Consider the following 26,547-nt stretch of genomic DNA (forward strand, 5'->3'; position numbering starts at 1 on the left):
ATTAGGCACAACATAAGCAACCCCTATTCGCTGTCACTCCATTCTTCAAATGAATCTAATATAAAATCAGTAGCCTCTTCAAATCTTTCCTCCATTATATTACTTATCCCATCAGTATCACATCTCAATACTCTACCATATTTCTTCCTTGGTTTCTTATTTTCTTTATCACCCCAATATATATGGTTCTTATTAGAAAACACTAATGAATTTTTAAAATACCATTCACCCAATGATTCATCCACTAATGGGACCAAAGGTTTTAATTGCTTTTGTCCAACAAAATTAATAACAGCTTTCACTACAGATCTTGTGTCTCTATGGCCCAATAAATGAACTATACCAGAATATGCATCACCAATACCAACAAACGCTATCTTATTAACATTAGGAAAATATTTTAAATAATTATCCCATAAATTTATTAACACTTCTTGTGCCGTTATTATTGAATAATAATTTTCTTGTTCTAATAGATTTTGTGGAATATTTATATCAATGACTCCATATTTCCTCTCTATGGCCCATTTTATCATATCAAGACTGGAATCAACTATAATTGATGAAGATGGATCAATGGTCCCTTGAATAGCATCTCGTTTAGCCCATATCTCTGGAGTATCATGAACACATATTATAATAGTATTGGATTCATATATATTAGAAGAACACAGTATAGTATCTTCAGGTAATTCTGATTTGTAAATGGGCAGTTCTGAAAAGTTGAATTCTTTACTTAAATTTCTCACTTGTTGTTGACGAATGGCACTTTGTAATGGGAAATTTTTCGTTGCAATCGAATTATTAATTTGTTCTTGGAAATCACATCCTGCATTACCAAATTTACTTTTAAAACATTTCCAATATTTAGATTGTATCCTAAGAACTTTATCGATCATTTCAATTACTTCTGGTTTAGGATCTCTTGTTACATCTGGTAATTCATCTGGTGGTTCACCTATTAATATCTTGGCCACACTTAAGGCACTAATGGCAATGGAATCTAAATTATAACCACCCTCCAATACTACAGCCATGTTACCCCTGGCTAATGATTTCAACATATGTGTCATATGACCATAACAACTTGGTGTAACATGGCATTGACCAATGGTATCACCATCTGCTGCATCGAAACCAGCGGAAATAATCACTAAATCTGGTTGAAATTCACGCCCCATGGGCATGACAATTTGTTCAAATGCCCACATATATTCTGCATCACCGACACCACCTACTGGCCAAGTGATATTACAGTTGAATCCTTCACCTTTACCTTCGCCAGTTTGATCATATCTACCATGAATAGTGCCGGGATAGTATTTCCCCATTTTAAATCTATGTAACGACACGTAAAGAATTCTATCATCGTCATAAAAGGCCTTTTGCGTCCCATTCCCATGATGAATATCCCAATCTAAGATTAAAATCTTTCTAACACTTTCTGGATAATTTTTCAAAATATTCTTAGCAGCAATGGCAACATTACTGAAAAGACAAAACCCTCCAGCAGCTTCTGGTTCTGCATGATGGCCCGGAGGTCTCACGACAGCCAATGCATTTTTAACTCTCCCTTCTACCACCGCTTTACAAGCTTCAATGGCACCACCAACAGGTAGTTTTGCACTAGCATACGAATCACTATTAAAATAAACAGAATCACCACTTTCAGTAGCTTTCAACAATTGTTCTCTATTCATCTTCGAAGTGCTTTCAATAAAATCCAAATGTTCCTTAGAATGAACTTCCAAAATTTCTTCACTAGTAGCTTCTCTGACCGGTATTTTCAACATCAAATCACCAATATCATCTATCCCACTCAAAGTGGGGTCCTTAATGAGTCCATTCTCCGCTAATATCTTATAAATACGGTAAATTCTTCGAGGATCCTCCGGGTGAGGATCAATATATTCGAAATATGAAGTGAATATCTTAGCATGATACCTCATTCTGACATCGTAACATAGACCCGTCTTAAGAGGTGTGTAATGGATTTGAGCATCCCTTGGTGGGACGATTATTTGACGGGACTCCGGATCAATCTTTCTTTTCTTAATCGTATCGTTGTTACTCGTGGTTTCTCCGCCGTTCATTGTTCACGTTAGTCGTTATTTTTTGACACACAATTTTTTTGCTTTCTTGAGTAATTTGCAATAATGATAATATAAGACGGTTGTGCTCGAGGATTGCTTTGTTACTTTTGTAAGATGTACTTTCCAACGAATTATGAAGTATATTTACGTGCTTTCCACACTCTATTCAGGCACCTGCAGAAGAATGCTTATGGAATCAAATTTTCAGGCGTCTCCGGAATAAGACAATAGACGTCTAAGTTTGTGCGGGGGGTTCTTACCGGAAAGAGTGAAAAATTTGGAAATTATGTTGATATAGCAAAGGTGAAGTGAAGTGAACTGAAGTGATGAGTTGAAAGAAATAGTATTTGTATTTATTCTTGGGTTGTGGTTTAACAGGGTGTGCACACTAGAAAGGAATTCCCCAAAAGTAAGCCTAGTATGAACTTCTACAGAGATGCTACGTGGGTATTAGAGTATGTGGAACAACAAGAAGCTAAAGGCCGTATCTCTGGTTCATTGCAAACATTAGTTTTACAAAGTTGTACGAAGTATAAACTGAAATGTAATCCTAAACATGTTTATGCTGTAATAGATTCCTGTTGGAAATATAAACCATATTTGGAAAAAGTTATGAAAAAATCGGGTATTCTAGATGATATACCGAAGAAGAAGGGCAAACCAATGTATTCTAGATTGACTTTAATGTTACTATGTCATGATTTATTATTCTCGAAAAGTAAACGTATCCAAATGGGGAAACACCCAATCAAAGAATATGTCTTGAAACATAAGAGCAGATTGCATAGCGAATTAGTGAGACTAAAGTTGAAATTGAAAGTGAAAAATCTATCTGAAATAGTTGATAATAATGATTCTACAGAAGATGTCACCCCAGTTAGATGGATCCGTATTAACCCATTAAGATGTTATCAGGGTCGCGATGTGAATGCAGTTTTAGAAGAATTAGGTAAAAAATTCCCTAAACGTGTCGAAAATTGGAATGATATTGTTCCTGGTTCGATCTATTACGACGAGTATATTCCTCATCTTTACGGTATTCATCCGCAAGATAAGATTACATCTCATGAACTATATAAGCAAGGTAAAATTATCATTCAGGATCGTGCATCATGCTTCCCAGCTCATATTTTGAACCCAAGTAAAGATGATATCATCATTGATGCATGCGCTGCTCCAGGTAACAAGACAACACACGTTGCATCGTATATGTTTGGTGATGCTAAACAAGAGGATCCTCATGTTCAAATATATGCATTTGAGAAAGACCCAGAAAGAGCCAAGATTTTGGAGAAAATGATTAAAGTGGCAGGTTGCTCTAAAAATATTCAAGTTACCGTGGGTGATTTCACAAAGGCAGCTACACCAGACAAATTTAAAGATGTTACTGGATTTATCGTAGATCCAAGTTGTTCAGGAAGTGGTATCTTTGGCCGTAAGTATGTGGACTCTTTGAATAGACAAAGAAATAATGATACAACAGATAAAGACAAGAAATCCACTGAAGAAGACGATGAGGTTCCTGATGAACAAGAAGATTACAATAAAAAAGAAGACTTGAAAACACGGCTTGCCAAATTATCATCTTTCCAATTTCAAGTGATCAAGCATGCGATGAGTTTCCCAACCGCGAAGAAAATCGTCTACAGTACATGTTCAATCCATGCAGAAGAAAATGAACGTGTTGTCTTGGACTTATTGCTTGACTCTAAAGTTAAACAATGGGGATGGAAAGTCGCAGCCAAAGAGAGTGTCATACCAACTTGGCCAAGAAGAGGTAAAATAGAAGAATTCGAGGAAGTTTTCAGAGATGACCCTGCTAAATGTCAAGCTTTGGCAGACGGATGCATCAGAGCTTTACCTAGAGACGATGGTGGTATCGGGTTTTTTGCAGTATGCTTTGAAAGGTAGTAGCGTATTTAGAAACTAATGTATATATATGTGTATAGTAAATAATAACAGCAGCACTGTCACACAGTCTACTATGATAATTGATATAACATTCTGAACTCATATTCCTCTTATATTTGTTCATTTTGGTTAATACCGAATAGAAAGGCAATAGAGAAAACCTAATTTATATAGATAACTATCAACTGGGGGACGTACCCAAAAAATCACTGCACATACCCTTTTTAGAAGCATTTTTTTCTATTATCTTTTCTTTAGTAGATTCCTAGCAATCCCAGAGTTTGTATTATTAATCTTTTGGAGAAGAAAAGAAGAACAGATAAAACCAGAATGACTTGCCTCCTCTATTGGAATATTTATTAAATTTGTTAGTAAGGTGAGAAGTTATGGAAAGGTAAACAAATAAGGCAATTAGCCGCCCAGCTCCTCTATTATAAAGTAATTCCTTTTATCGCGAAATACGGGAACATTGAAAAATATTGAGATCTGATACTTTTGGACTATATATATTGCCATTATACTACACCTAAGAAGGAAGCAACACTCCTCTAGGGCAAAGAATATAACACTACAAGAGTACTATTTAGCTGTATTATCATCGAATATTGCGTTATGTCTGATACAGAACTAAACGAGGTGAGCACTCATCCTGATCCAAAATCTCTGATTTTGCAAGCATCTGCAGATGAAATTAAAAGTAGTGAGAACGTATCTTCCACCAGTGATAATGATGAATATGATCAAGAAGATGAATATGCTGCGGCTACTGCAGCTGACGAAGATATGAAGTATTATGAAAGAACAATTCAAGAAATTGCCAAGGGTGATTCATACGTTTGTATGATCTGTACTGTCGAAATGGATTATACATGCCAAATGTATGCCTGCAAAGAATGTTACAGAGTCTTCGATTATGATTGTATTAGAGAATGGGCAGTAAAATCTACAGAGAAAACTGTGGACAGGATCTGGAAATGTCCAAATTGTTACCATGTAAATAAAAAAGTTCCACCTAAGAATAGATCTACATGCTGGTGTGGGAAAGTTGTTAACCCAGAAGCAAATCCATTGAATCCAAATTCATGTGGTCAAACTTGTAACGCAAAGATATGTGTTCATGGTTGTACTAATATATGTCATTTGGGCCCACACCCAGAATGTACTCGAATGCTCTCTATTACCTGTCGTTGTGGGAAACATACGAAAGATATCTTTTGTTACCAATCCAAAACCTTTAAAGGCAATAGTAAGTTTCAATGTAAAGACGAATGTGGTTTACCATTATCTTGTGGAATCCATAAATGTAAAAGGAAATGCCATTCCGGGTTATGTGGTGTATGTCCTGAAAGATTAGAAGTAAATGAAGAAAATGCTTGGATATTGAAGTGTTACTGTGGTTCAGAGACCCAAAAATCAATGAAATGTAAAGATATTAAGATTCCTGAGTCTGCAAAGTATTCGAGTGATGCTGAAGGTAATAAATGGATAGGTGTATTTGCTTGTAAAGAAATTCGTACAGTACAGTATGACTGTGACAAGCATTCATTTATTGAACGCTGTATTGCTCCTCCAACTCTTTCTATGGAGAAACCATGTCCGTACTCACCCAAATTATTGAAAACTTGTCCATGTGGTAAGACACCATTGCAGAAATTAGCAAAACCCAGAACTCTCTGTACTGATCCAATTCCTACCTGTGAATCACATTGTAATAAACCATTGAAATGTGGTAAGCATAAATGCCCTTTCAAATGTCACACAGGAGCATGCATGGATCCATGTTTACAAATAGAAACAAGAAAATGTTCCTGTGAGCAACAATCATTTTTAGTGCCATGCCAATTTACTGGTTCACCTCATTGTAATATCAAATGTGAATCGTTAATGTCATGCCGCCGTCATAGATGTTTGGAAAGATGTTGTTCAGGCCGTCCTGCAGCTGAAAAGCGAAAGAAAACTTTATTCAGATCCCAAGATTTAATGGATGAAACATTAGTTGAAGCAGAACATATATGTCTGAAAGAATGTAATTTGCTGTTATCATGCGGGATACATAGGTGTCAAAGGAAATGTCATCCGGGGAAATGCCCACCATGTTTAGAAAGTGACTCAAATGATTTAGTTTGCCCCTGTGGGAAAACAATCGTCGAGGCGCCTGTTCGATGTGGGACAAAATTACCTCCTTGTCCATTCCAATGTATCAAAGTCGTTAGAAATGAATATCCTTGTGGTCATACTCCTATGCCTCATACATGTCATCCATTGGATGAGCCATGTCCGCCATGTACGGCACCTGTTTTCAAGCCATGTAAATGTGGGAAAGTTAAAGAGGTTAGAACTCTATGTTTTCAAAATGATGTATCGTGTGGGAAGATTTGTGGGTTACCATTGAAGGATTGTCCTCATAAATGTATGAAAAGATGTCACATACCTGGTGATTGTCAGACAAAATGTAAACAAATCTGCGGTAAAAGGAGAATTAATTGCGATCATACTTGTTCTAGACCATGCCACGGGAACACTGAATGTCCAGATGTTCCTTGCACTGTTTCAGCTAAAGTAACTTGTGAATGTGGAAGAAGAGAAACATATGTTACTTGTGGAGCAATGTCAAATATAGCCAGTGCAGTTACTACTACAATTTTGGAATGTGATGAAGAATGTGAAATGTTAGAAAGGCACAGACAATTAAAAGAAGCCTTTGGAATCAAAGAAATAATATCTTCATCCACTGATCTTGAGTTTGAAAGATTAAAGGATATAGTTCCAACAGCAATAGCCTTCGAAGAATTACAATTACCTTTTACGGAAGCCACTTTATCTATCTTTTCAAGACAAGAAAGATGGTGTCAACAAATTGAAGAGATCATTAATAAATTCATGGATGACAAATCCCGCCCAAGCTTACATTTCAAGCCAATGAGGCCTCCACAACGTCATTTCATCCATGAATTGTCAAAGGCATACAATTTATATTGCGAATCACAAGATCCTGAACCTAAACGTTCTGTTTTCATTAAGAAAAACACAACCAGTTCTAAACCATCTTTTTCACTATCAAAAGTTTTACCCTTATATCAAACATTCAAAGAATTAGAGAAAGAACGTAAGTTGCAAGAGTTTGAAGCCCGTACTTCAAAAAGATTAGTCAATGTTGAAGTACCGGAAGGGCCTACTGATAATTACATAGCTGAGGCGAATGGATTTTTGATTAAAGATTTATCTCCTGGGACCACCGTAGAAGATTTGGAACGTATTTTTGGCCAATATTTGAAATCTACTTTAATAAAAAATCCTCAATACCTTGTTTTACAAGATGGTAAAAGTGGAGTAATATATCCTGAAGATTACCCAACTATAACAGCTAATGTCGAGAGAGACTTTAAAAGCCTGGTTGGTCATTTTGATGTTTTGGCGAAGGATACATTTATCTCAGAAGGTGTTGAACTATGTAAAATTGATGATGTACTATCCACTGAAAGGCTAGCTACACCAGCTATCGATGAAAGTACGCCATAGAGGCTATTTTACTGCTATACATAATTGTGATAATACACTTCGTTTTAAACGTATATGAAACATTTAAAAAGAAACTTATATTTATTGTCGTGCATTGTTTCATAAACTTTTTTGTTTAGGCTACGTACTTTTAAAATATGGCATGATGCAGCGATTTATATATACTTGCACTTATCTATCTGATCGCAGGATGGATTACCTAAAGGAGGACCAGTTGGGAAACGACATAATCTCAAATAATGTTAATTCCTAATATCGTTCAGTGGTTTCCTATGCAATTATTTCTATACTCAAGGGTCTTTGAATGTAAATATCATTATATTCTTTGTAAATATTCTCTATTCAACGTTATGAATATACATAAAATAGTGAAGAACTGATTATATAATTAGTGACGCGTCGGAAACTTTTGCCGTCAGTAATTCAAAAAAATAAAAAAAATGGAAAAATTCTTGACAGAAAATAAAAAAAATGAGATAAAATAACTCAAAAAACAAACAAACCATAAACGAAACTAAACTTTACGTACAGAAATTCCTCAAATCTGCTTACTCAAATTAAAATATCTTTATGGATATTTCGTTACGTGGCCTTCTGATTTACTATTTCGGTAGAGGTGCAATCTACGTACTGAAACGTAAAAGCATAAAAGTATATTTCTTTTTTTCTCTTGTGGATTATTAAATAATAATAATAATAGTTAACGAAGATAAACATAAGGTAAAAAAACAATGGACGATATATTTGGTAGTGGATTTGATGATCTTGTAGTAGCGAGACCTCTAGAGCATCTCGGAAATTCTGATCTTTCTTTTGGTGGTAGATTAAAGAATCCATTAAAAATCCATGAAGATGGTGGAGAAAGCGGATGTGGTGGTAAAGTTTGGATCGCAGGAGAATTGTTATGTGAATTTATTTTGGAGAAATCAAATAGCGATGATCTTTTAAATGGTTGGGCTTCTAATTCAAAGCAATTCAGGAAAATTGTGGAATTAGGAAGTGGAACAGGTCTCGTCGGATTATGTATCGGATTATTGGAAAAAAATAATTTCCATAAAGATATAGATGCATATATTACAGATATTGATCAAATAGTACCATTAATGAAACAAAATATCCAACTTAATGGGATTGAAAACGAAGTTTCTGCCGAGGAATTATGGTGGGGTGAACCTTTGAGGAAAACATTTGCTCCTTCTGAACATTCGAGAGATAAAGAAGAAGACTTCAGAGAGGAAAAAAAAGTAGATTTGATTCTAGCTGCAGATTGCGTTTATTTAGAGAAGGCTTTTCCACTTTTAGAAAAAACTCTCTTGGATCTTACCGAAGGGGAAACCCCACCCACAATATTGATGGCGTACAGGAAACGTAGAAAGGCAGATAAACATTTCTTCCAAAAAATAAAGAAAAATTTCGATATTGTAGAGATTAAAGATTTCGAAAAATATGAATATTATTTGAAGCAAAGAACTCATTTGTTCCAACTAATTCGTCAATAAATCGGCAAAAGCTACAAAGAAAATAGACTATAAAATTCATGTTCTCATGAGGGCACCACTTATATTATTTTGAATACCTGAACTCAAAAAAATATTTATAGACAAAGATTACGACTCTACAATTCTTTTATATAAACAAAAATACAATTTCATGAATCTTGTATAAATAATAAGATACAAAAACTTCTCTTCTTCTTGTCCTTGTATATCGATCGACTTTATATAGTGTTGAAATTAGTGACGCGCGTCAAAGAAATGTCTTGTTGGAAGATCAAGAACAAAAAAGAGGTCAATCGATATTTATATGAAGTATGGAAACAAGCAGGCTGGAGTGACTGGCTGAAGAGAAGTGAGCCACCAAAAGAGCCGTCTATACAATCATGTCAGCATTATTTAATTTCCGTTCCTTATTACAAGTTATCTTACTACTGATTTGTTCGTGCACATATGTCCATTCACAATGGCCCTCCATACTAGATCGTTATAAGGATCATGGTGCATTAGGAGCATTTTGGAAAATGGCTCGTATCGGTGAAAGAGCAAGCCCATATGTCAGCTTGGCGTGTATAATAATGGCTATTAACCAATTCAATAGTTGAAAGAAAAAAAACGTTTTGAAAGGCATACTTATGGGGCATCATTAAGAAATTAAGCCATCATATATATAGAAACGGCTACTCACAGCAATATATTGTGTACTATTCAATATGTACACATATACATAAAAAATTATCTAATGTTATATAGTTTTATCATTAAAAATAATCACGGTTTTGAAAAATATCATTCATTCATTTCGAGACGACTTATTTTCCCTTTCATATTATCCTTTTTTCAATATTTTTTGTCAATCATTAAAGAATTTGGAAATTATTCTTGCAAGGGAACAAATCGAGAAAATAATCATCTTCAATTAAAACAATTATCATACAAGGCTATATTATTGACTTTTGAAGCAATACCTTATCGATTCGAAGTTATTATTTACTCTACATCCAACAATAAAATGTCAGGTACTTACTGGACATCCACTCAAAGACATAGCTGGCAATACACCAAGAGTTCATTAGCCAAAGAAAGACAAAAACTATGGATCTTAGAATGCCAATTATTTCCTCAGGGTTTAAATATTACTATGGATACTAGACAAAATCAATCAAATGATCAACAGCAACAAAATACCAACGGTAACGGTAATGGAAAAACCAATCACAATAATACTAGTACCGTGATAACATCTACTACCAAAAATATACCGATAACCCACAGAGATTTACATTATGATAAGGATTATAATCTTCGAATATACTGTTATTTTTTAATAATGAAACTAGGAAGAAGATTGAATATCAGACAATGTGCATTGGCTACAGCTCACGTTTATCTTTCAAGATTCCTATTAAAAGTTTCAGTAAGAGAAGTAAATTTATACCTACTGGCTACTACGACGGTATATCTAGCATGTAAAGTAGAAGAATGCCCTCAATATATTAGAACTTTAGTCAGTGAAGCTAGATCATTATGGCCTGAATTTGTTCCTCCTGATCCAACAAAAGTAACAGAGTTTGAATTTTATTTATTGGAAGAATTGGAAAGCTATTTAGTTGTTCATCATCCATATCGTTCATTGGAACAAATTGTTAATGTATTGAAACAAGAACCGTATCAATTAAATATTAACGCGGAGGAGTTACAAAATTGTTGGTCATTGATTAACGATAGTTATATCACAGATGCAAATTTGATATATCCACCTCATATCATTGCTATAGCGTCATTATTTATAACTATATCGATGAAGAAAAATGAACATAGTCGTAGCAGTAGTAGAAATAACATAACGACGAATGACGAGAATCAGAATGATAAAGTATCTTCATCTTCTCATTCACATCGACAGGAAATTTTGAATCTGTTTATAGCGGAATCATTAATTGATCTAGAAGAAGTAATGGATACAATTCAAACACAAATCACATTATATGACCACTGGGATAAATATCATGAACCATGGGTAAAATTCCTATTGCATACATTATATCTAAGGCCCTCACCAGTTTCAGCTTCATGAGAAACGCAACAAAAAAACAACAACACTTGATTTAGATTAGATACTTTTACAAACAAGACTTGTATTATTATTATATATAATGAAAACGAGAAATCACGCACGGAAAGCTGGATATTAATGAGTAACAATATTTACATAGCATGGAATACAACAATAACGACTTTTCTTCCATATTTTTTATCCTATATTCTAATTTATTTTTCCTTTTGTTTATAAGAATGATAAACCTACACCGAATTGGAAACCCTTTCTTACGTCATCCCCTTGATGAATAGTTAAAGGGACTGAAAAATTCAATTCGAATCTTGCCATGGGATGTCTTAATAAGATTCCAACCCCCGTTGAAATGGAATGTTGTCTTGACAAATCCGTGAAACAATTATTAATTGACATGCCATTGTGATTTATTAATTTCCCACCATTCAAAAACCAATGTAGTCTAAAATTGGATTTGGACCAATCTTTTATGGGTAACTTTGAAAATATACTTATTCCATATGATACAAACGCATCTCCACCAATTGAATTAAATATATCCTTTGGTCCTAATCCCATTGTTTGGAAACTACGAATATCATTTGGACCACCATTTTGGAATTTATCACTTATGTGAAGAAATGAGCTTGAGCCCTTTTGCACCTCGTTTTTTGTGAGTAATTGTTTGATATAACCTGTTCTGAATGTACAGTTCATTGTTATAAAATCGTTTGGTAGCCAACTTCTTATTTGTGTAAATTCCAATTGGTTCTTCCAAAATGGACCACCGTTGGCTGTACTACTTCTATTACCGATGAAATTCAATTCATTAAACCATTTAAATAATTGACCGTTGGAAGGGAATGCGTTGGGATCTAAAACACTATTATTCCTTGAATCCCACACGAAATTAGAACCAAGACTATTTTTCCAATCTTCCCCTGTTTGGAATAACAAAGAATTTGAAGTATTGTTCAAGGATGTATTCCCACAAGATCGAATTACACTTTGCATGAAGAACTCATAATTCCATAGTCCTCTTTTATCCGGGGTGTGTCTTGATGGTGTAATGAATGAACTTCTAATTGAGAATTTACCACCTAACATATCTAATTCTAAGGGTAAATTTTGACCTAATTGAGAGACATTTTTAAATAAATCTATATTCATGTTCCAAAATGGTGTCTTGTTTGGTAATAATAAACTTGAATAGTTTAATAAATAAGAGGATTGAATTTTTGTACCTTTCATAATATTAAATTTTAATGATTCACCATTCCCAAACATATTTCTAATTTGAAATTCAAGGTATCCATCCCCTTCACCATTCCCTACATTTGTACCAGTCCTTGCCATAAATTTGTTAATTGGTAAGACATTAATATTTGATATAATATTTAATAATGGATGAGACTTGGTTATATCAGAGGAGGGGAGTTTACCCAATGAATCGTAATTTTGATAAATATCTTTGATAAGACCATTTGATATCAGTTTATTATTTAATATTTGTGTCTGTAGAGATAATTCTGTCAATGTTTGGGCTTTCAATATGGTTGCATCCAAATGAGATTGGAAAGTTGATGGATTTATTTGATTTGCTCCTAAAGTATTTATTTCTGTAACTTTTATAGGTAAATTTTCATTTTCTCGAAGTAAGTTTTCAATATGTTGTTCATGAATTTCTGAAGTTATAGTATTTGTTGTCATTGGTATCTCTTTCGCTTTATTTTTAAGTTATTTCTGTCTTTGAACCAGTGTGATTGAAACTTTTCCTTATTTTTTTATTATTCCTTTAACTTTCCATGTTATAAAAATGTTGATAAAAAGGTATCTCGTTATATAAAAAAGCACGTCAAATATAAAGAGACAATAAGGACTTGGAAGATCAACAAAACAAAGCAAGCAGAAGATAGTTATAAGTAATATAGTGAAATACTTTATAATATAGATACAATTCGAAGATATTACGCATATACAATATGTCTTAAATTTCCATCGTTGTCAGTACTACATATGTACGTATTACATTTCTATAAACCTAACCCAATGACTTTCTGATCATTACTATTTTCATTATGGCTATCGTCATGCGACCCTTGTTGCTCTTGTTCAGAAATAGCTTCTGCATACAACGGAGCAATACATTTTTTACCAGATTCCGTTTTAAAATGTCTTCCTAGAGCATCACTTCTTGCGAATTTCTTACCACACCCCCATGTATCACCATTTTTCAATTTCCCACCACAAATATATCTTTTTTTCCCCGTATGTAAATCTTCATGTCTCTTCCTATCGTGTTGTCTTGCGAATGCCTTATTACAGATCTTACAAATGAATGGTTTTTCATTCGTGTGTGTTCGTAAATGAGATTTCAAATTGTACGGTCTTGTAAATGTCTTGTTACATAATTCACAAATGTAGCCACCTGTACTTTGTCTCGTCTTATTATTAGTATTATTATTGTTATTATTATCGTTTTCATTAACATTGGAATCAGTATGTTGAGGAGATGGTGAAGCAGATAATGGAGATATATATTTATTCATATTAGTATCGTTTGTGAATTTCTCATCTTTCTGCACTGATGAGGAAAGGGGGATGGGTAAGTCTGCCATTTCTAACAATTTATCTCTATTTTCACTAATTGACCTTGCCTTATCTTCTGGGGAATAATATATTGATGATCTTCTTGATCTACTTCGACTTCTAGACACGGTAGAGGAATTATATGAATGTGCAGTTTGGCTTTTTCTTCTTGCCTTTCTCAAGTCTATTATTGATTCTTTTTCATTATCGTCGTGAAGTGTTTGTTGATTATTATTATTATTATTATTTGATTCGAATGGATTTAAAAAATTGCTTGTTATCGTACTACTATTTATTGGAGATGAAAAATTATTATCTATGGGTGAAGAACTTGGAAAATTGAAAATGGAATTAGATTCTGTATTGATTATCAGATTATTATTATTATTATTCTTATCATTATCATTGTAATTACCTTGAAATTCTTGGATGGATATAATTGGTGGTTTAATAATGGGTGTTTGAACTTGTGTATTGTTATTCTTGCTATCTTCGTTATCATAAATCATTGATTGGTATTGGTATTGATCTAAATCATCTGCATTAATTTGTTTTCGGTTTAAGATCAAATCCAAATCATTCAAATTCCCAATTTGTTTCAAACCTTCATCATTTAACGGTAGAACGAAATTCGAACTTGCACTTGAATAAACACTCATTAAATCGTCATTGTCTACATCATCTAAATCTGTCAAATTATCAAAGTCAGCGTTACTTGAAATCCCACCTGGAGATAAATATGAAATGGAAGGTGAGACAGCCAGGTTATTTGGATTTAATGTATTACTACTGTATATGCTACTATTATCTTGTGTGTTTAGGTATGGTGAATGAGGATTGGAATTGGAATTGGAATTGGAATTGAAGCTAGTTCCAAAGTTTATCGTGCCATTATTGCTTTTGCTAATTTTAGCATTAAAATTGTTACTTACAGGAGACAAATAATTTGTATTAATGTTCGATATTGGGTAATTATTATCATTATTATTATCTCGGATATTATCGACATTTGACGATGAATCTAATTGTAAAGTTAGAGAGGGTCTATTTGTATTCGAGGCGTTCGTAGAAGCAGAAAGACCAGCAGAACTACCAGGAGTAAGGTTTGAAACTGGTAATGTGGAAAGAGAGTTATTTTCAGAATCTAATGATTGGGTTAAGATGTGTTGTTGTTCTTGTTGTTGTGGAACGTGGCTAGTCTGAATGTTCTCGGATCTGTTATAGTTGTTGTTATTATTTGTCAAAGAATTAGCAATTTCATTATTCAGAAGATATTGCTCTAAGATGTTAGCTTCTAAAGGGGACATTTGAACTGCATTATTGCCATTATTTTTAAGTTGGGATGAGGAAGAATTATCAACCGTTGCAGAAAAGGGTCCTATATTTCCACCAGCATCATTCTCAGCAGTAGTAGTATTGGTATTATTATCTTGTAATGGAAGATTTAAATCGTTAATATTTAGATTTGAGGTCCAGTTATTGAGATCGAAATCTACATCTCCTAGTTTAAAGTTCTTATTCAGACCATCATCTGCGTTATCATTATTATTGTTATTATTATTCTTGGACATATCGGAAAAAATTACCTTCCTGTTTAATTGATTGGAGGAGTATGAATGTAAGTTATATGTATTAGTGTTACAGTGGAATATATTAAAAGGGATGAATAGCTGTTATCACACAGAGAAACCACGTTTTTTCCCCAGAGGTTATATAACCTAAAGTAAAGCAAAGCAAAGCAAAGCAGCAGCTGTACACTCGGTGAAGTAAAATAAAGTGTTATTAATAACCAGACCCTTGAAAAGGTTGTATTGTTATACGTATCAAACTCTGGTCAGTGCGTAAGTATCTGTGTATCTCGAATACCTAGATTTGGTTGCCTTTCTACCTTGTTCCTGTACAAACACGCCTTCTTCTTCTTCTTCTTCTCCATCATCATCATCATCATCATCATTATCAACCGTCTCCTCCATGTTGTACGTGTGTTCTTCGTTGTTTAATGTAAAAATTTCTCGGCACAGCAAAAAACGAATAAAGAAGACAGAAGACAGAAGAGGCTTGGCTATACATTATTATAACTATGACGATGATGATGATGCTGATGATGATTGATTGATTACTACAGCCTGTAGTCCACAGGGAAGATTGACTAATTAACGGCCGATAGTAGATAGTGCTCCAAGTTGGCCATTGTGTACAGGTCTATCTTATCTCTCTATCTATCTTATCTATCTATCTATAAACGTCTATATCAATGCATACATGCCAAATATCTGGTGCAAACGTCTTGATCTTTTCAACATGGACCTTTCGGTAATGGTATTTAGCATTCAAATGTCTTAATCCTGGAATTACTGTGTCTTGAACAAAACTGTCATCTTCTATTTGATCAATATGAACGTTCTCATGAATATGAAGTGTTACTCTTTGATCAGGTACCCTTTCCAAGTCACTATGTATGTCTATTATCTTCAATGCAATGGGCCAACCTTGTCGACTACTTGGTAATAATCCTAAATTAATATGTCTAATCAATAACTTCTCTCCATTACATTCCGAATCCCTATACTGTTGTATACGCTCTATACTCATCTCATTGCTTTCATTATAAAAATGACATCTGGTAGGACCAAACTTATTTAAACGCAGGCCCTCTTGTAACCCTTTAATACTCCATGGATTAATATCGAATCCAAATACATTTCTTGCTCCATTAAATAAATAACTGAAACTGAAATATCCAATACCACAATATAAATCAACAACATCTATATCTTTACAACTTCCATGGAATGTATCCAAGATCCTTTTCTTTTCTTTGATATTCCCACGACTAAACATCGTATATAATGGGTTCCAAACTTGCCATATCCCATTCTGTTTCAATTGACACCATATCTCGTCCGTCGAATCACTAGGATATACTATCTTAATGTTTTTAGGTTGTCTCATCACATCATCATATATGATGGGTTTATTGATACCAATATATCTGTATGTTGATTCATTGTCGTTATTTGACAAATATTTCAATAAATCATGGAAATATTGTCCCCTAACATCATCAGGTACATTGTATTTCCAAACGTCATGATCAAATGATCTTACAGTCGAATTGTTAAACAATAATAATGGTGGGTATTTAGAATATCTATATGGTGTATGTTCAATCAATCTATCAATTAAAGTATTATCGTTTATAGCATGGTATAGGGAGAACCAATCTTTAGTGAATTTCAAAATATCATTTTTTGCTTTCTTTCCACTCACTAATTCCAATGTACTCCGTTGAACCTGTAGATGGTTTGAATCGATATATTTACTCAAATATGTAGGTACATCTTCAAGGTTAGTTCTAATGACTTTGCATGATGGGGACGATGGATGTGTAAGGATTGGTTTAATGAAATTATCATGTGCTTCCAGCGCTGTCTTGATGGGTTTAATTAGCTGTATTTGTTCGTTTGGGATGGTTATTTCTAATACCATGTTTCAATGCCCTTCTGTGTCCTTCTACCAGCGTGACTGCATCTCAACATCATCTTCTTCTTACACTACCCATTGTCTTAAGTTGTCTATTGTCTTATTGTTATTATTTTCCACAATTTTTTGGAAAATTTTCGATGAGCTCTGCCTGACATAATCAGTCAATTATATATTACACATTTTAGATAGACTGACAATATGCAATACAGTTCAATGGAACAGGACCATAACTCGGCTCAGAATAGGTCTCCATTATACTCATACCATGCTGAAACGAATTCTCGTGAGGAAAATTCTCCCGATAATAGCACGATGTAACCCCATAGTAATAATAATTCTAATATCATTCATCACAACCATCTTAATGATCAAATCTACACTAGATGCTGATGCTGAACCACAATACCACCCGTTAGCATATTCATTCCAAGATTTATCCACCAAAATGGATTCACCTTTCTTTTATGGTTGTACTAATACACATGCATACATTAATGAAAATCCAACTTATTACAAAATGAACGCTACTTTTGTGATGTTGACTCGTAACGAGGAATTAAATGACGTATTAAAGACAATCCGGTCCATTGAATCCCATTTCAATCAATGGTTCCATTACCCATACGTTTTCTTGAATGATGAACCATTCACACAAGAATTCATGGATAAAATAAGGTCAGTGACGACCACCATGAATGATGATGAGGTTTATTTTGGACAATTGAATGAATTGGAATGGGAATTCGCTCAAGATGTTAGAGAATCAGTGGAATATATACAATGGATTGATAGTCAAGGGGATAGAGGTATATTGTATGGGAATATGGAATCTTATCATAAGATGTGTAGGTTTTATTCAGGGTTGTTTTATAAACATCCATTAGTGAGACAATTTGAATGGTATTGGAGGTTGGAACCTGATGTAGAGTTTTTTTGTGATTTGAGTTATGATCCATTTTGGGAAATGGAACGGACGAAGAAATATTATGGATTTACTGTTGTGATACCGGAATTGTATTGGACTGTTCCTAATTTATTTAGATTCGTCAAGAGTTTTGTTAAAGAGAGACAAAGTTATGTTAAATTTAAATCGCTATGGAAATTATTCGCAACAAACTATCATTATAAGACTACAAATGAGGACGATCCTTACAACACGAATTTAAACCGGTTTGTAAATGATGATGACGAATTACATCATGAATTATCTAGAGATGTTGCCATTGAGAATTTATTTACAACGCATGAGAATGAAACTATACGGAATAACAATACACATGCCGATTCGCATTTGGCTGTAGAAAAATCATGGAAATCACTTATAGAGAAATCTAAATCAAAAATCCCTATTAAAGAGGATAAATTTGATGATGAGGAATACAATCTTTGTCATTTTTGGTCGAATTTTGAAATTGCCAAGATTTCCATTTTTGATAATGAAATATATGATGAATTTTTCCAATATTTAGAATCCACAGGTGGATTTTGGAAGGAAAGATGGGGTGATGCACCAATCCATTCCTTAGGATTATCATTAATCTTGAACCTGAATGAAGTTCATTATTTCAGAGATATTGGTTATAGACATTCACAAATTTATCACTGTCCTCGTAATAGTTTTCATAGTGATAATGAACGTTTCCCATTTATTGAAGGTGATGAGAAATATAAGAGAAATAAAAAGGCCAACACATATGATCGAAGCTGGGAACATGGAACAGGATGTCGTTGTAAATGTCCCAGAAGATTACGAGAAATTGAGGATACAATGCATCATTGTTTTGAATTATGGTTAGAATTAACACATAATTTAGATACGTATGGTAGTGATCGTGAAAATATTGATGTTACTAATATTAAAGATAAACTAAGGAAAGATTTTCTTGAAAAGTTTATCAATGCATAGCCATATGCATATATAAATAAAAACACAAAACAAATTAATGAAAGAAGTATTAAAGGAAAAAAAAATTTAATATTACAAAAAATAGGATTTTAAACCTCTTAAATATATTTATATTTGTGTGTATGATGTAATATAGTATAGATCTATACTACACTTGTAAATATACCCGCCTTGACCGTGAAATAATAAAACAATATGATAGAATAAGAATTGATATGAAGGAAAATGTGTATGTTGGTTTTTATCTGTACGTTTTTGAAATTGTTGTTTAACCACCGAAACCATACAAAGTTCTACCTTGTCTTTTCAAAGCGTAAACAACATCAAGAGAAGTAACAGTCTTTCTCTTGGCGTGTTCAGTATATGTAACAGCGTCTCTAATGACAGATTCTAAGAAAGTCTTTAAGACAGCTCTAACTTCTTCATAGATTAAACCTGAGATACGCTTAACACCACCTCTTCTTGCTAATCTTCTGATAGCAGGCTTTGTGATACCTTGAATGTTATCTCTTAGAATCTTTCTATGACGCTTAGCACCACCTTTACCCAAACCTTTACCACCTTTACCTCTACCAGACATTATTTATATTGTATGTTTTTGTTGTTGTTATTGTTGCTTTGTATTAACCTATATAGTAAGTAAGACAAACAAGAGACAAGAAGTACAGAAGAGCTTTTATTTGTAACTGCTTCCCCCTTTATATATCCTGGGGAGCAGCAAGTAAAACAAGGACGAGGAGAATAATAATAACCCATAGTAAATAAGATCGAAACAGAACAAAACAAAAGGCTGTCAGAATGGCAACTGTCAAAGACAATTTCCCCCAAATAATAATAATATGTGTAATAACGAGAACAGTTTGCTCTGTCTTTTGTCTTTGTGTGAAAATCTCGGGACGTTTATCCATAGTTAAATGAAAAAATGGGAACGGACAGGAATTTTTGTGGAAAACCACATAGTTCTCCGTGCTAATAATTTCACACTGATGCGGTGAAACTGTCAGTCCATTTCCACTTTCTGCTGGTCACAGATCTCCTGTCCTCCTGATAGTTGGGTGTGTATGTATATGGGGGCGAATTAATGGATATAGATAGGTTGTTTAATTATATTTAAACAAGGTGGTATTTTCGATTTTAACTTTATCTCCTTTGTCCTTGTAGCCTCACTTTAATCTAATTTAAACAAACTAAAAGACCAGACATCTAACCTAACAATATGGCCAGAACAAAACAAACAGCAAGAAAGTCTACTGGTGGTAAGGCACCAAGAAAACAACTAGCCTCTAAGGCTGCTAGAAAATCAGCTCCATCTACCGGTGGTGTTAAGAAGCCTCACAGATATAAGCCAGGTACTGTTGCCTTAAGAGAAATTAGAAGATTCCAAAAATCTACTGAGTTATTGATCAGAAAATTACCATTCCAAAGATTGGTTAGAGAAATTGCTCAAGATTTCAAAACTGATTTGAGATTCCAATCTTCTGCTATCGGTGCTTTACAAGAATCCGTTGAAGCTTATCTAGTCTCCTTGTTTGAAGATACTAATTTGGCTGCTATTCATGCTAAACGTGTTACTATTCAAAAGAAAGATATTAAATTAGCTAGAAGATTAAGAGGTGAAAGATCATAAGAAGAGCACATTATGTGTTTTTTCTCCCATTTCTACTTTGTTTTATATATATATATATTCTCTCTGTATACTATTATATTCTCCCAACATTATTTAATGAATGACATGTTTGTTTTTTCTTTGATTCAAATTACGATTGCCATCGGTTACCACTGCAATGGTAACCAATTGTTTCTGTTAGCAATTCGTTTAATTTCCTTATCATCATACATTTCAATGAATTGTTGATCTAATGCCCTTGCCTTTGGAAATGCAAATCTTCTATATTCATCAAATATCATCGTAAGAGACCAATTTTGTAACTTCCTTATACATCCAACGAGACAACCTGTCCTATGTTTACCACGATTACAATGTATTAAAATAGGTTGATTGGCAGGATTTAATACAATTTCTAATGCATTAGTTAATAAATCAGACGGTATATTAACAAATGGTTCCTTATTACCACTCATACCAACTTGAAACAATTTGATGTTGGATTCTTCCAAAAAGTCGAAATTCTCTTGTGGATATTCTTCTGGTATCAATACGATAATAGATTTTAACTTTAGTCTTTTCTTCAAAAATGGGAAATTCTCAATTCGAGGGAAACTACTTCGATAAATTTCTCCAATAACATGACTAAAATTTTCTGGAGGTATAACTTCCTCATTTTCTTCCGTCTCCACTGAATTACCTGTATCGACTGTATGCTTCGTTGAGTATGACAGTATTTCTTTACTCTTAGCATGATGTTCTTTGGAATCGTAAACATCATCTTCATCTTCATCCTCAAGATCATTAATTCCTCGTTCAATCGTTGTCTCATTATCTCGAAGATTTAAAATATCACTCCCCTTTCTGAATTGTTTCAAGACTTCATTGAATTCACCTTCTAATATCCTATCATCAGAAATTATATGATGAATATCAGATCCATCTCCATAATCAGTCAAAACAGGACCTTCTTCCTTTATCATTCGAATTATATCCGTTTCATTCAATATTAACTCATCAATCTTACTACTACAAGGACTGGGACAATTTCTTTCATTATTATTTTTATTTCGAATATTATTAATATGTGCATTTTTTCGGCTTACTATAATATCCCCCTCGTCATTATTTATCACGTTATTATCATCATCACCATTCAAACTTCCATTATTATTCGTATGTATCATTATTTCGTATGCCTTGATGCCGTCAGGAAAAGGGAAACTTCTATAAAGTGTTTCGTCTCCGATATATTTTAACAGATCCAATTCAAAAATCCTATTTCTTATATATATTGTACATTTATTTACGATAACATGAATATACACATAAATTATCTTTCAAATTTTGCTTCGTTGCAACTTTCTTGATCATTAACTCATATTGATGAGATCATGGAATTCAAAAATATCTCTCAGTACTTGAGAAATGAGACAGGCAGTTTGAAATTCTGAAGAGGAAAAACTTACAATGATCACGTGATTAAATATTTCACCTGACTTTACTATAACATTGTATATAGCTAGATGGCGAAATGAAATGTAAATTATTTGGTCTCTTGGCCCAGTTGGTTAAGGCACCGTGCTAATAACGCGGGGATCAGCGGTTCGATCCCGCTAGAGACCATTTTTTTCCTGTTATTTAATGTGATATACAATTTTTTTATATGGAAATATTATTGAATTAGACTTCATAGTTGGAAAAGTACAAACTCATTTGCACAAAGTAGAACATCGTTCCTTCTTATCCATAGCATTAAGATTGTGTATAATTGGGTTCATTAGAAATTTTTAGGATTCAAGTCCATTGTGTAGCCCCGCATATGAATGAATGATTAAATGACTGAAGTAATTGGTGGCTTAAATAATGATGATGGCAATTCATGTTTTATAAATTCAATTTTACAGAGCTCAGCATCATGCAACTATCTGCTTCAATTCCTTGATAATGTCATTGAAAACAAGACTACTGGTACAGATGCCAATGTAGCTGAATTTACCACTACAATTGAGAAGAAACCGAAATGTATTATTTCAAAATCCAAGTATGGTAAAAAGAAGAAGAATAAGAAGCAGAATCAAAAAAATCCACTTGCTGAAAAAAATTCGAAATACCATAATAATGAAAAATTCTTTATTGAATTACGAAAATTGTTAACCAATGTAAACACAAGATATACACATAAAAAAGGGTTAAGTTTCTCAACGAGTAAATTTATCTCAACATTAAGTTCACAAACAATTATTAATGCGACAGATCAACAAGACGCTCAAGAATTTCTACAAATACTATTTAATGATTTAGAGAAATCACAAATTTTTCATACAACAGTCAAGATTACATCAAATGATGCTTTACAAATAAAAACACCATTTGAAGGAATCCTAATGGCAAGAATGAAATGTTTAACATGCGATGAAATAAGTAATCCGAACTTCAAACTGTTTTCAAATTTGACGTTGTCTTTACCTCGATATTCGAAACAAGAAACATTTAATGATATCCTTTCCACCTTTTGGAACCAATTGGATTACGTGGAGAATGTTTCATGTAATCGTTGTACACTATTGAAGCACGCGAATTCAAATAGTGAATATCAGAATTTGCTCGTAAAAGATGTGATCAAAGATGATGATATGGAGAATATCTTAAAAAGGGATAACTTGGAAATGGTTAAATCTAATAAGATTAAACAAATCAAAATTTTGAAACCTCCTAAAATATTATCATTCCATTTTAATAGATCAATCTTTGATAGGAAACAATTTAAATTTAAGAAGAATAATTGTAAAGTTTTACTTACACCAAAATTGAATATATCAAAATTTTGTATTGTCGACTCCGATCTAGCAGTCGATGTCGCGGATGGTTATGCTCCAGATTTTTATTACAAGAATAAGAACGGAAATAGTGAGAAAGACAAAAAATATTATGAAAAACTACATCAATCTTATGAAACAGAATATGCACAGAGTGATGAAGATGATGATTTTAACGAAAGCAGAGACGAGAACCAATACAATTCCCGTCAAGATATTCCAGAAAATATTGATTTGTTTGATAGCCAAAATTTCCCATTAAAAGAACTTGGTCATATTATCGGTAACAACAAGTGTGTGTATTCATTAAAATCTATTGTGGTCCATTATGGAAGTCACGATTATGGACATTATATATCGTACCGGAGATTTGAAGATCAATGGTGGAGGATATCTGATGAGTCCGTTTTAAAAGTTGATGAAGATGAAGTGTTTTCTGCTTCAGGTATATTTATTGTATTTTATGAGCAAGATATTTAATTTAGTTTCAACTGTGGCGGTGGAAGAAAGTGCGCGCGCACTTTTGATTGTGTCATACATACTTGCCATATTTCGACAAACATTGAAAGGTTCAATTAGTAATCAAAAATTACAATATTAAACAATATTATGTATAAAATAAAAGGAAGACAGCATCATATTACTATTAGTACCATGCCTCAAATTCTCAGGTCTTCCGTCTCTTATTTTATCAACAGAAAAAAAGCAACCAAGCTAATTAAATATAAAAAATAAAAATAAAAAAATTCGGGATGCTGAGAAGATCATTGGGGACTGTTAATACTATGTTGATCAAAAGATCACTTTCATCCTTAATTGCAAAACAAGTGTATTGTAGTAGAATATCAACGAATGCAAAATCATGTATGAATAAACGAAATCTAATAAATCATAATGCAAAAAGGTTTTATGCGATGGGTATAACGACTACTAAAGGAGAGATTATCCCAGATGAAATTCTACACTTATCGATGCAAACATATCACGAACAATCAGATGAGTTTTTAGAAAATTTGATGAATATTATGGAAACTTTAAGTGAAACGTACCCAGAGAATTTTGGTAGTGAAGTTGAATATAGTGATGGTGTATTTACTATGACAGTCCCAAGAGTTGGTTCTTATATTATAAATAAACAACCATCTAATAAGCAAATTTGGGTTTCTTCACCTATATCGGGACCAAATAGATTTGATTTTTATAAAAATGATTGGAGATCATTAAGAGATGGGAAACTTTTGACCGATTTATTAAATGATGAGTTTAAAGATATTGTTCCGGGGGCATTTGAACTCTAATCAACTTATAACTTCATCCCTGAAGGGCGAAGTAAATATATACATGTATAAAGCTTTGCTCTGAAAGTCTTTAAACTACTTAAGGCACAAGTCCATTTACTTTATTGATTGAATATGCCCTATATCATACATTTTTTTTATATTCGTTTTGAGAAACACCTATATATATATATATATATATATGTATCCCTCAAAAATAATCAACATTTGAAAGTACAACTGTTATTTGTTCGACCTTACAGAATAAAATGGTCTATCTGCCATATGGCGTCTGTTATCATATGCGTGCACAATGGCATGGATCCGCATAAAAATCAAGGTGTTCCCTACATAATGAATGAGTGAGCTAGCCGTACTCCAGTTTGGAGATAGTTTTTAATGCATGCAATACGGACAAGTCCTGTGTTATTTTGTTCTATGATCACTTTTGGAATAGAATGTGTTTGAGAAACATTAGGGAAACCCTTGAGAAACAACCTTGTACCTGGCGTCTCCGAGTCTCGGACCGAGACCCTCGGTTAAAGGAAAAGATGCAATATGATAATATCCCTCTGGATAACTGAAAAACAGAATATGAAGATGTCGGGGCGCCTCGTTTTGCTTTTCGATGCTTCTCTCCCTTTTCAAGGGGCTGCCAACAGCGCTGCGATAATGCCAAGAATGACAATGGTATTCGTAAAGGGTTATGTCCGAATGTAGCCAGATAAGTAGTAATTCTCAAAGATCCAATTGACTTCAAGTTTTTATAACAGTTTAGTGAATCTTCTTTGCGATCGTTCAGTTTTCTGGTAGCATTGAAAAAGTATATCAATTGTAAAAAATCATTAACGAACTATAATAAAGCGGAAAGGCAATCAACCAAGCAAACAAGAATATAAAAATGGCCAAAGATTTCATTGTTACATTAAAAAAGAATACACCAAAGGAGGACGCTCATAAAGTTGTCGAATCTATTAATCATCTGGGTGGAACTGTTGTTCACGAATTCTCCTTAATTAAGGGTTTCAAAGTGAAAGTCCCTGATGGATTACATCTAGATGCTTTGAAGAAAAAGCACGGTGATACTATTGTGAATATCGAAGAAGATAAAGAAGTTCATGCCAATTAAAATTTGACGATTCAATAATGTAAATCACCCTGTCGCAATAGTGATATTTATGTATACATATGTATAAATCACACATATAACTCAATTAAAGCTAATTAAAAGAATTTTCTCAACATACATTAATGAATAACAACCAAGTTCCCTTCAACCTTAAATTAAATACTTTGAAGATGTAATAGTAAATTATAGTTTATTTAAGGGGAGAAATTAAGAACAGTACCTTGGGGGGAAGGGGGGAAGAAGCGAAAAGAACAAGCTTCATGAAAAAAATTTAGGCAATTAGAATTTCCTATTTCATTACGTACACAAGAAAAATGGAGAATTGTTAGCATTATTACACTGTATCCAACCCTGTTTGTTATATGTCTTTCAATACGGGTTATCGATGGTTCGGCCAACCATCGGAGGGACTCGGTCCGATTGATCACCGGCCGTGTCATTACCACTTACTACGTATGCAGCCAGAAGTCTGTACTGTATTGTATTGGACACTACGTATGGCATAAGCTGACGTATATAAACAACCATGTTGGGACATCTTTGACTGCTGGATCCTTTGGACATCCGTTATTTTTTATTATACATATATTATTTACGTAATGAATCAAGAATACATAGAATTAGAGATTTCCTCTTAGCAAGAAGTAATAATAAAAAAATAGGTGT

At 33.4% G+C, this 26,547-nt stretch overlaps 16 protein-coding genes and 1 non-coding gene across 17 annotated transcripts; 11 read left to right on the forward strand and 6 right to left on the reverse strand.

Moving 5' to 3' along the window:
- Positions 1 to 23: 23 nt before the first annotated feature.
- On the reverse strand, positions 24 to 2,093 carry HDA1 (histone deacetylase HDA1; the record flags this gene model as incomplete). Its single annotated transcript, XM_003671036.2, has 1 exon — positions 24 to 2,093. The coding sequence occupies one exon, from the start codon at positions 2,091 to 2,093 to the stop codon at positions 24 to 26; it is 2,070 nt and encodes a 689-aa protein (XP_003671084.2).
- Positions 2,094 to 2,513: 420 nt separating this feature from the next.
- On the forward strand, positions 2,514 to 4,004 carry RCM1 (rRNA (cytosine-C5-)-methyltransferase RCM1; the record flags this gene model as incomplete). The annotated part of the gene is made up of 1 exon (XM_003671037.2): positions 2,514 to 4,004. One exon carries the CDS (start codon positions 2,514 to 2,516, stop codon positions 4,002 to 4,004), a length of 1,491 nt encoding a protein of 496 aa, XP_003671085.2.
- A 612-nt stretch (positions 4,005 to 4,616) lies between these two features.
- FAP1 (Fap1p) lies at positions 4,617 to 7,523 on the forward strand (the record flags this gene model as incomplete). The annotated part of the gene is made up of 1 exon (XM_003671038.2): positions 4,617 to 7,523. The coding sequence occupies one exon, from the start codon at positions 4,617 to 4,619 to the stop codon at positions 7,521 to 7,523; it is 2,907 nt and encodes a 968-aa protein (XP_003671086.2).
- A 731-nt stretch (positions 7,524 to 8,254) lies between these two features.
- Positions 8,255 to 9,022, forward strand: EFM6 (putative protein-lysine N-methyltransferase; the record flags this gene model as incomplete). Its single annotated transcript, XM_003671039.2, has 1 exon — positions 8,255 to 9,022. The coding sequence occupies one exon, from the start codon at positions 8,255 to 8,257 to the stop codon at positions 9,020 to 9,022; it is 768 nt and encodes a 255-aa protein (XP_003671087.2).
- Positions 9,023 to 9,402: 380 nt separating this feature from the next.
- On the forward strand, positions 9,403 to 9,621 carry KSH1 (Ksh1p; the record flags this gene model as incomplete). The annotated part of the gene is made up of 1 exon (XM_003671040.2): positions 9,403 to 9,621. The coding sequence occupies one exon, from the start codon at positions 9,403 to 9,405 to the stop codon at positions 9,619 to 9,621; it is 219 nt and encodes a 72-aa protein (XP_003671088.2).
- Positions 9,622 to 9,758: 137 nt separating this feature from the next.
- Positions 9,759 to 11,093, forward strand: SSN8 (cyclin-dependent protein serine/threonine kinase regulator SSN8; the record flags this gene model as incomplete). The annotated part of the gene is made up of 1 exon (XM_003671041.2): positions 9,759 to 11,093. The coding sequence occupies one exon, from the start codon at positions 9,759 to 9,761 to the stop codon at positions 11,091 to 11,093; it is 1,335 nt and encodes a 444-aa protein (XP_003671089.2).
- Positions 11,094 to 11,303: 210 nt separating this feature from the next.
- SAM50 (SAM complex subunit SAM50) lies at positions 11,304 to 12,779 on the reverse strand (the record flags this gene model as incomplete). Its single annotated transcript, XM_003671042.2, has 1 exon — positions 11,304 to 12,779. The coding sequence occupies one exon, from the start codon at positions 12,777 to 12,779 to the stop codon at positions 11,304 to 11,306; it is 1,476 nt and encodes a 491-aa protein (XP_003671090.2).
- Positions 12,780 to 13,102: 323 nt separating this feature from the next.
- CRZ1 (DNA-binding transcription factor CRZ1) lies at positions 13,103 to 15,229 on the reverse strand (the record flags this gene model as incomplete). Its single annotated transcript, XM_003671043.2, has 1 exon — positions 13,103 to 15,229. One exon carries the CDS (start codon positions 15,227 to 15,229, stop codon positions 13,103 to 13,105), a length of 2,127 nt encoding a protein of 708 aa, XP_003671091.2.
- Positions 15,230 to 15,890: 661 nt separating this feature from the next.
- TRM12 (tRNA(Phe) (4-demethylwyosine(37)-C(7)) aminocarboxypropyltransferase) lies at positions 15,891 to 17,147 on the reverse strand (the record flags this gene model as incomplete). The annotated part of the gene is made up of 1 exon (XM_003671044.2): positions 15,891 to 17,147. One exon carries the CDS (start codon positions 17,145 to 17,147, stop codon positions 15,891 to 15,893), a length of 1,257 nt encoding a protein of 418 aa, XP_003671092.2.
- A 262-nt stretch (positions 17,148 to 17,409) lies between these two features.
- On the forward strand, positions 17,410 to 19,050 carry KTR5 (putative mannosyltransferase; the record flags this gene model as incomplete). The annotated part of the gene is made up of 1 exon (XM_003671045.2): positions 17,410 to 19,050. The coding sequence occupies one exon, from the start codon at positions 17,410 to 17,412 to the stop codon at positions 19,048 to 19,050; it is 1,641 nt and encodes a 546-aa protein (XP_003671093.2).
- Positions 19,051 to 19,318: 268 nt separating this feature from the next.
- On the reverse strand, positions 19,319 to 19,630 carry HHF2 (histone H4; the record flags this gene model as incomplete). Its single annotated transcript, XM_003671046.2, has 1 exon — positions 19,319 to 19,630. One exon carries the CDS (start codon positions 19,628 to 19,630, stop codon positions 19,319 to 19,321), a length of 312 nt encoding a protein of 103 aa, XP_003671094.2.
- Positions 19,631 to 20,266: 636 nt separating this feature from the next.
- HHT2 (histone H3) lies at positions 20,267 to 20,677 on the forward strand (the record flags this gene model as incomplete). The annotated part of the gene is made up of 1 exon (XM_003671047.2): positions 20,267 to 20,677. One exon carries the CDS (start codon positions 20,267 to 20,269, stop codon positions 20,675 to 20,677), a length of 411 nt encoding a protein of 136 aa, XP_003671095.2.
- Positions 20,678 to 20,823: 146 nt separating this feature from the next.
- On the reverse strand, positions 20,824 to 21,843 carry SIW14 (putative tyrosine protein phosphatase SIW14; the record flags this gene model as incomplete). Its single annotated transcript, XM_003671048.2, has 1 exon — positions 20,824 to 21,843. One exon carries the CDS (start codon positions 21,841 to 21,843, stop codon positions 20,824 to 20,826), a length of 1,020 nt encoding a protein of 339 aa, XP_003671096.2.
- Positions 21,844 to 22,208: 365 nt separating this feature from the next.
- Positions 22,209 to 22,282, forward strand: NDAI0Ltrna4I. Its single transcript has one exon. It is a non-coding gene; the product is annotated as a tRNA-Ile (tRNA).
- Positions 22,283 to 22,494: 212 nt separating this feature from the next.
- Positions 22,495 to 23,955, forward strand: NDAI0G00780 (uncharacterized protein; the record flags this gene model as incomplete). Its single annotated transcript, XM_003671049.2, has 1 exon — positions 22,495 to 23,955. One exon carries the CDS (start codon positions 22,495 to 22,497, stop codon positions 23,953 to 23,955), a length of 1,461 nt encoding a protein of 486 aa, XP_003671097.2.
- A 272-nt stretch (positions 23,956 to 24,227) lies between these two features.
- NDAI0G00790 (frataxin family protein) lies at positions 24,228 to 24,773 on the forward strand (the record flags this gene model as incomplete). The annotated part of the gene is made up of 1 exon (XM_003671050.2): positions 24,228 to 24,773. One exon carries the CDS (start codon positions 24,228 to 24,230, stop codon positions 24,771 to 24,773), a length of 546 nt encoding a protein of 181 aa, XP_003671098.2.
- Positions 24,774 to 25,653: 880 nt separating this feature from the next.
- PBI2 (Pbi2p) lies at positions 25,654 to 25,881 on the forward strand (the record flags this gene model as incomplete). Its single annotated transcript, XM_003671051.2, has 1 exon — positions 25,654 to 25,881. One exon carries the CDS (start codon positions 25,654 to 25,656, stop codon positions 25,879 to 25,881), a length of 228 nt encoding a protein of 75 aa, XP_003671099.2.
- Positions 25,882 to 26,547: the final 666 nt, after the last annotated feature.

Source organism: Naumovozyma dairenensis, chromosome 7, assembly GCF_000227115.2.
Source record: "Naumovozyma dairenensis CBS 421 chromosome 7, complete genome".
Classification (NCBI taxonomy): Eukaryota; Fungi; Ascomycota; class Saccharomycetes; order Saccharomycetales; family Saccharomycetaceae; genus Naumovozyma; species Naumovozyma dairenensis.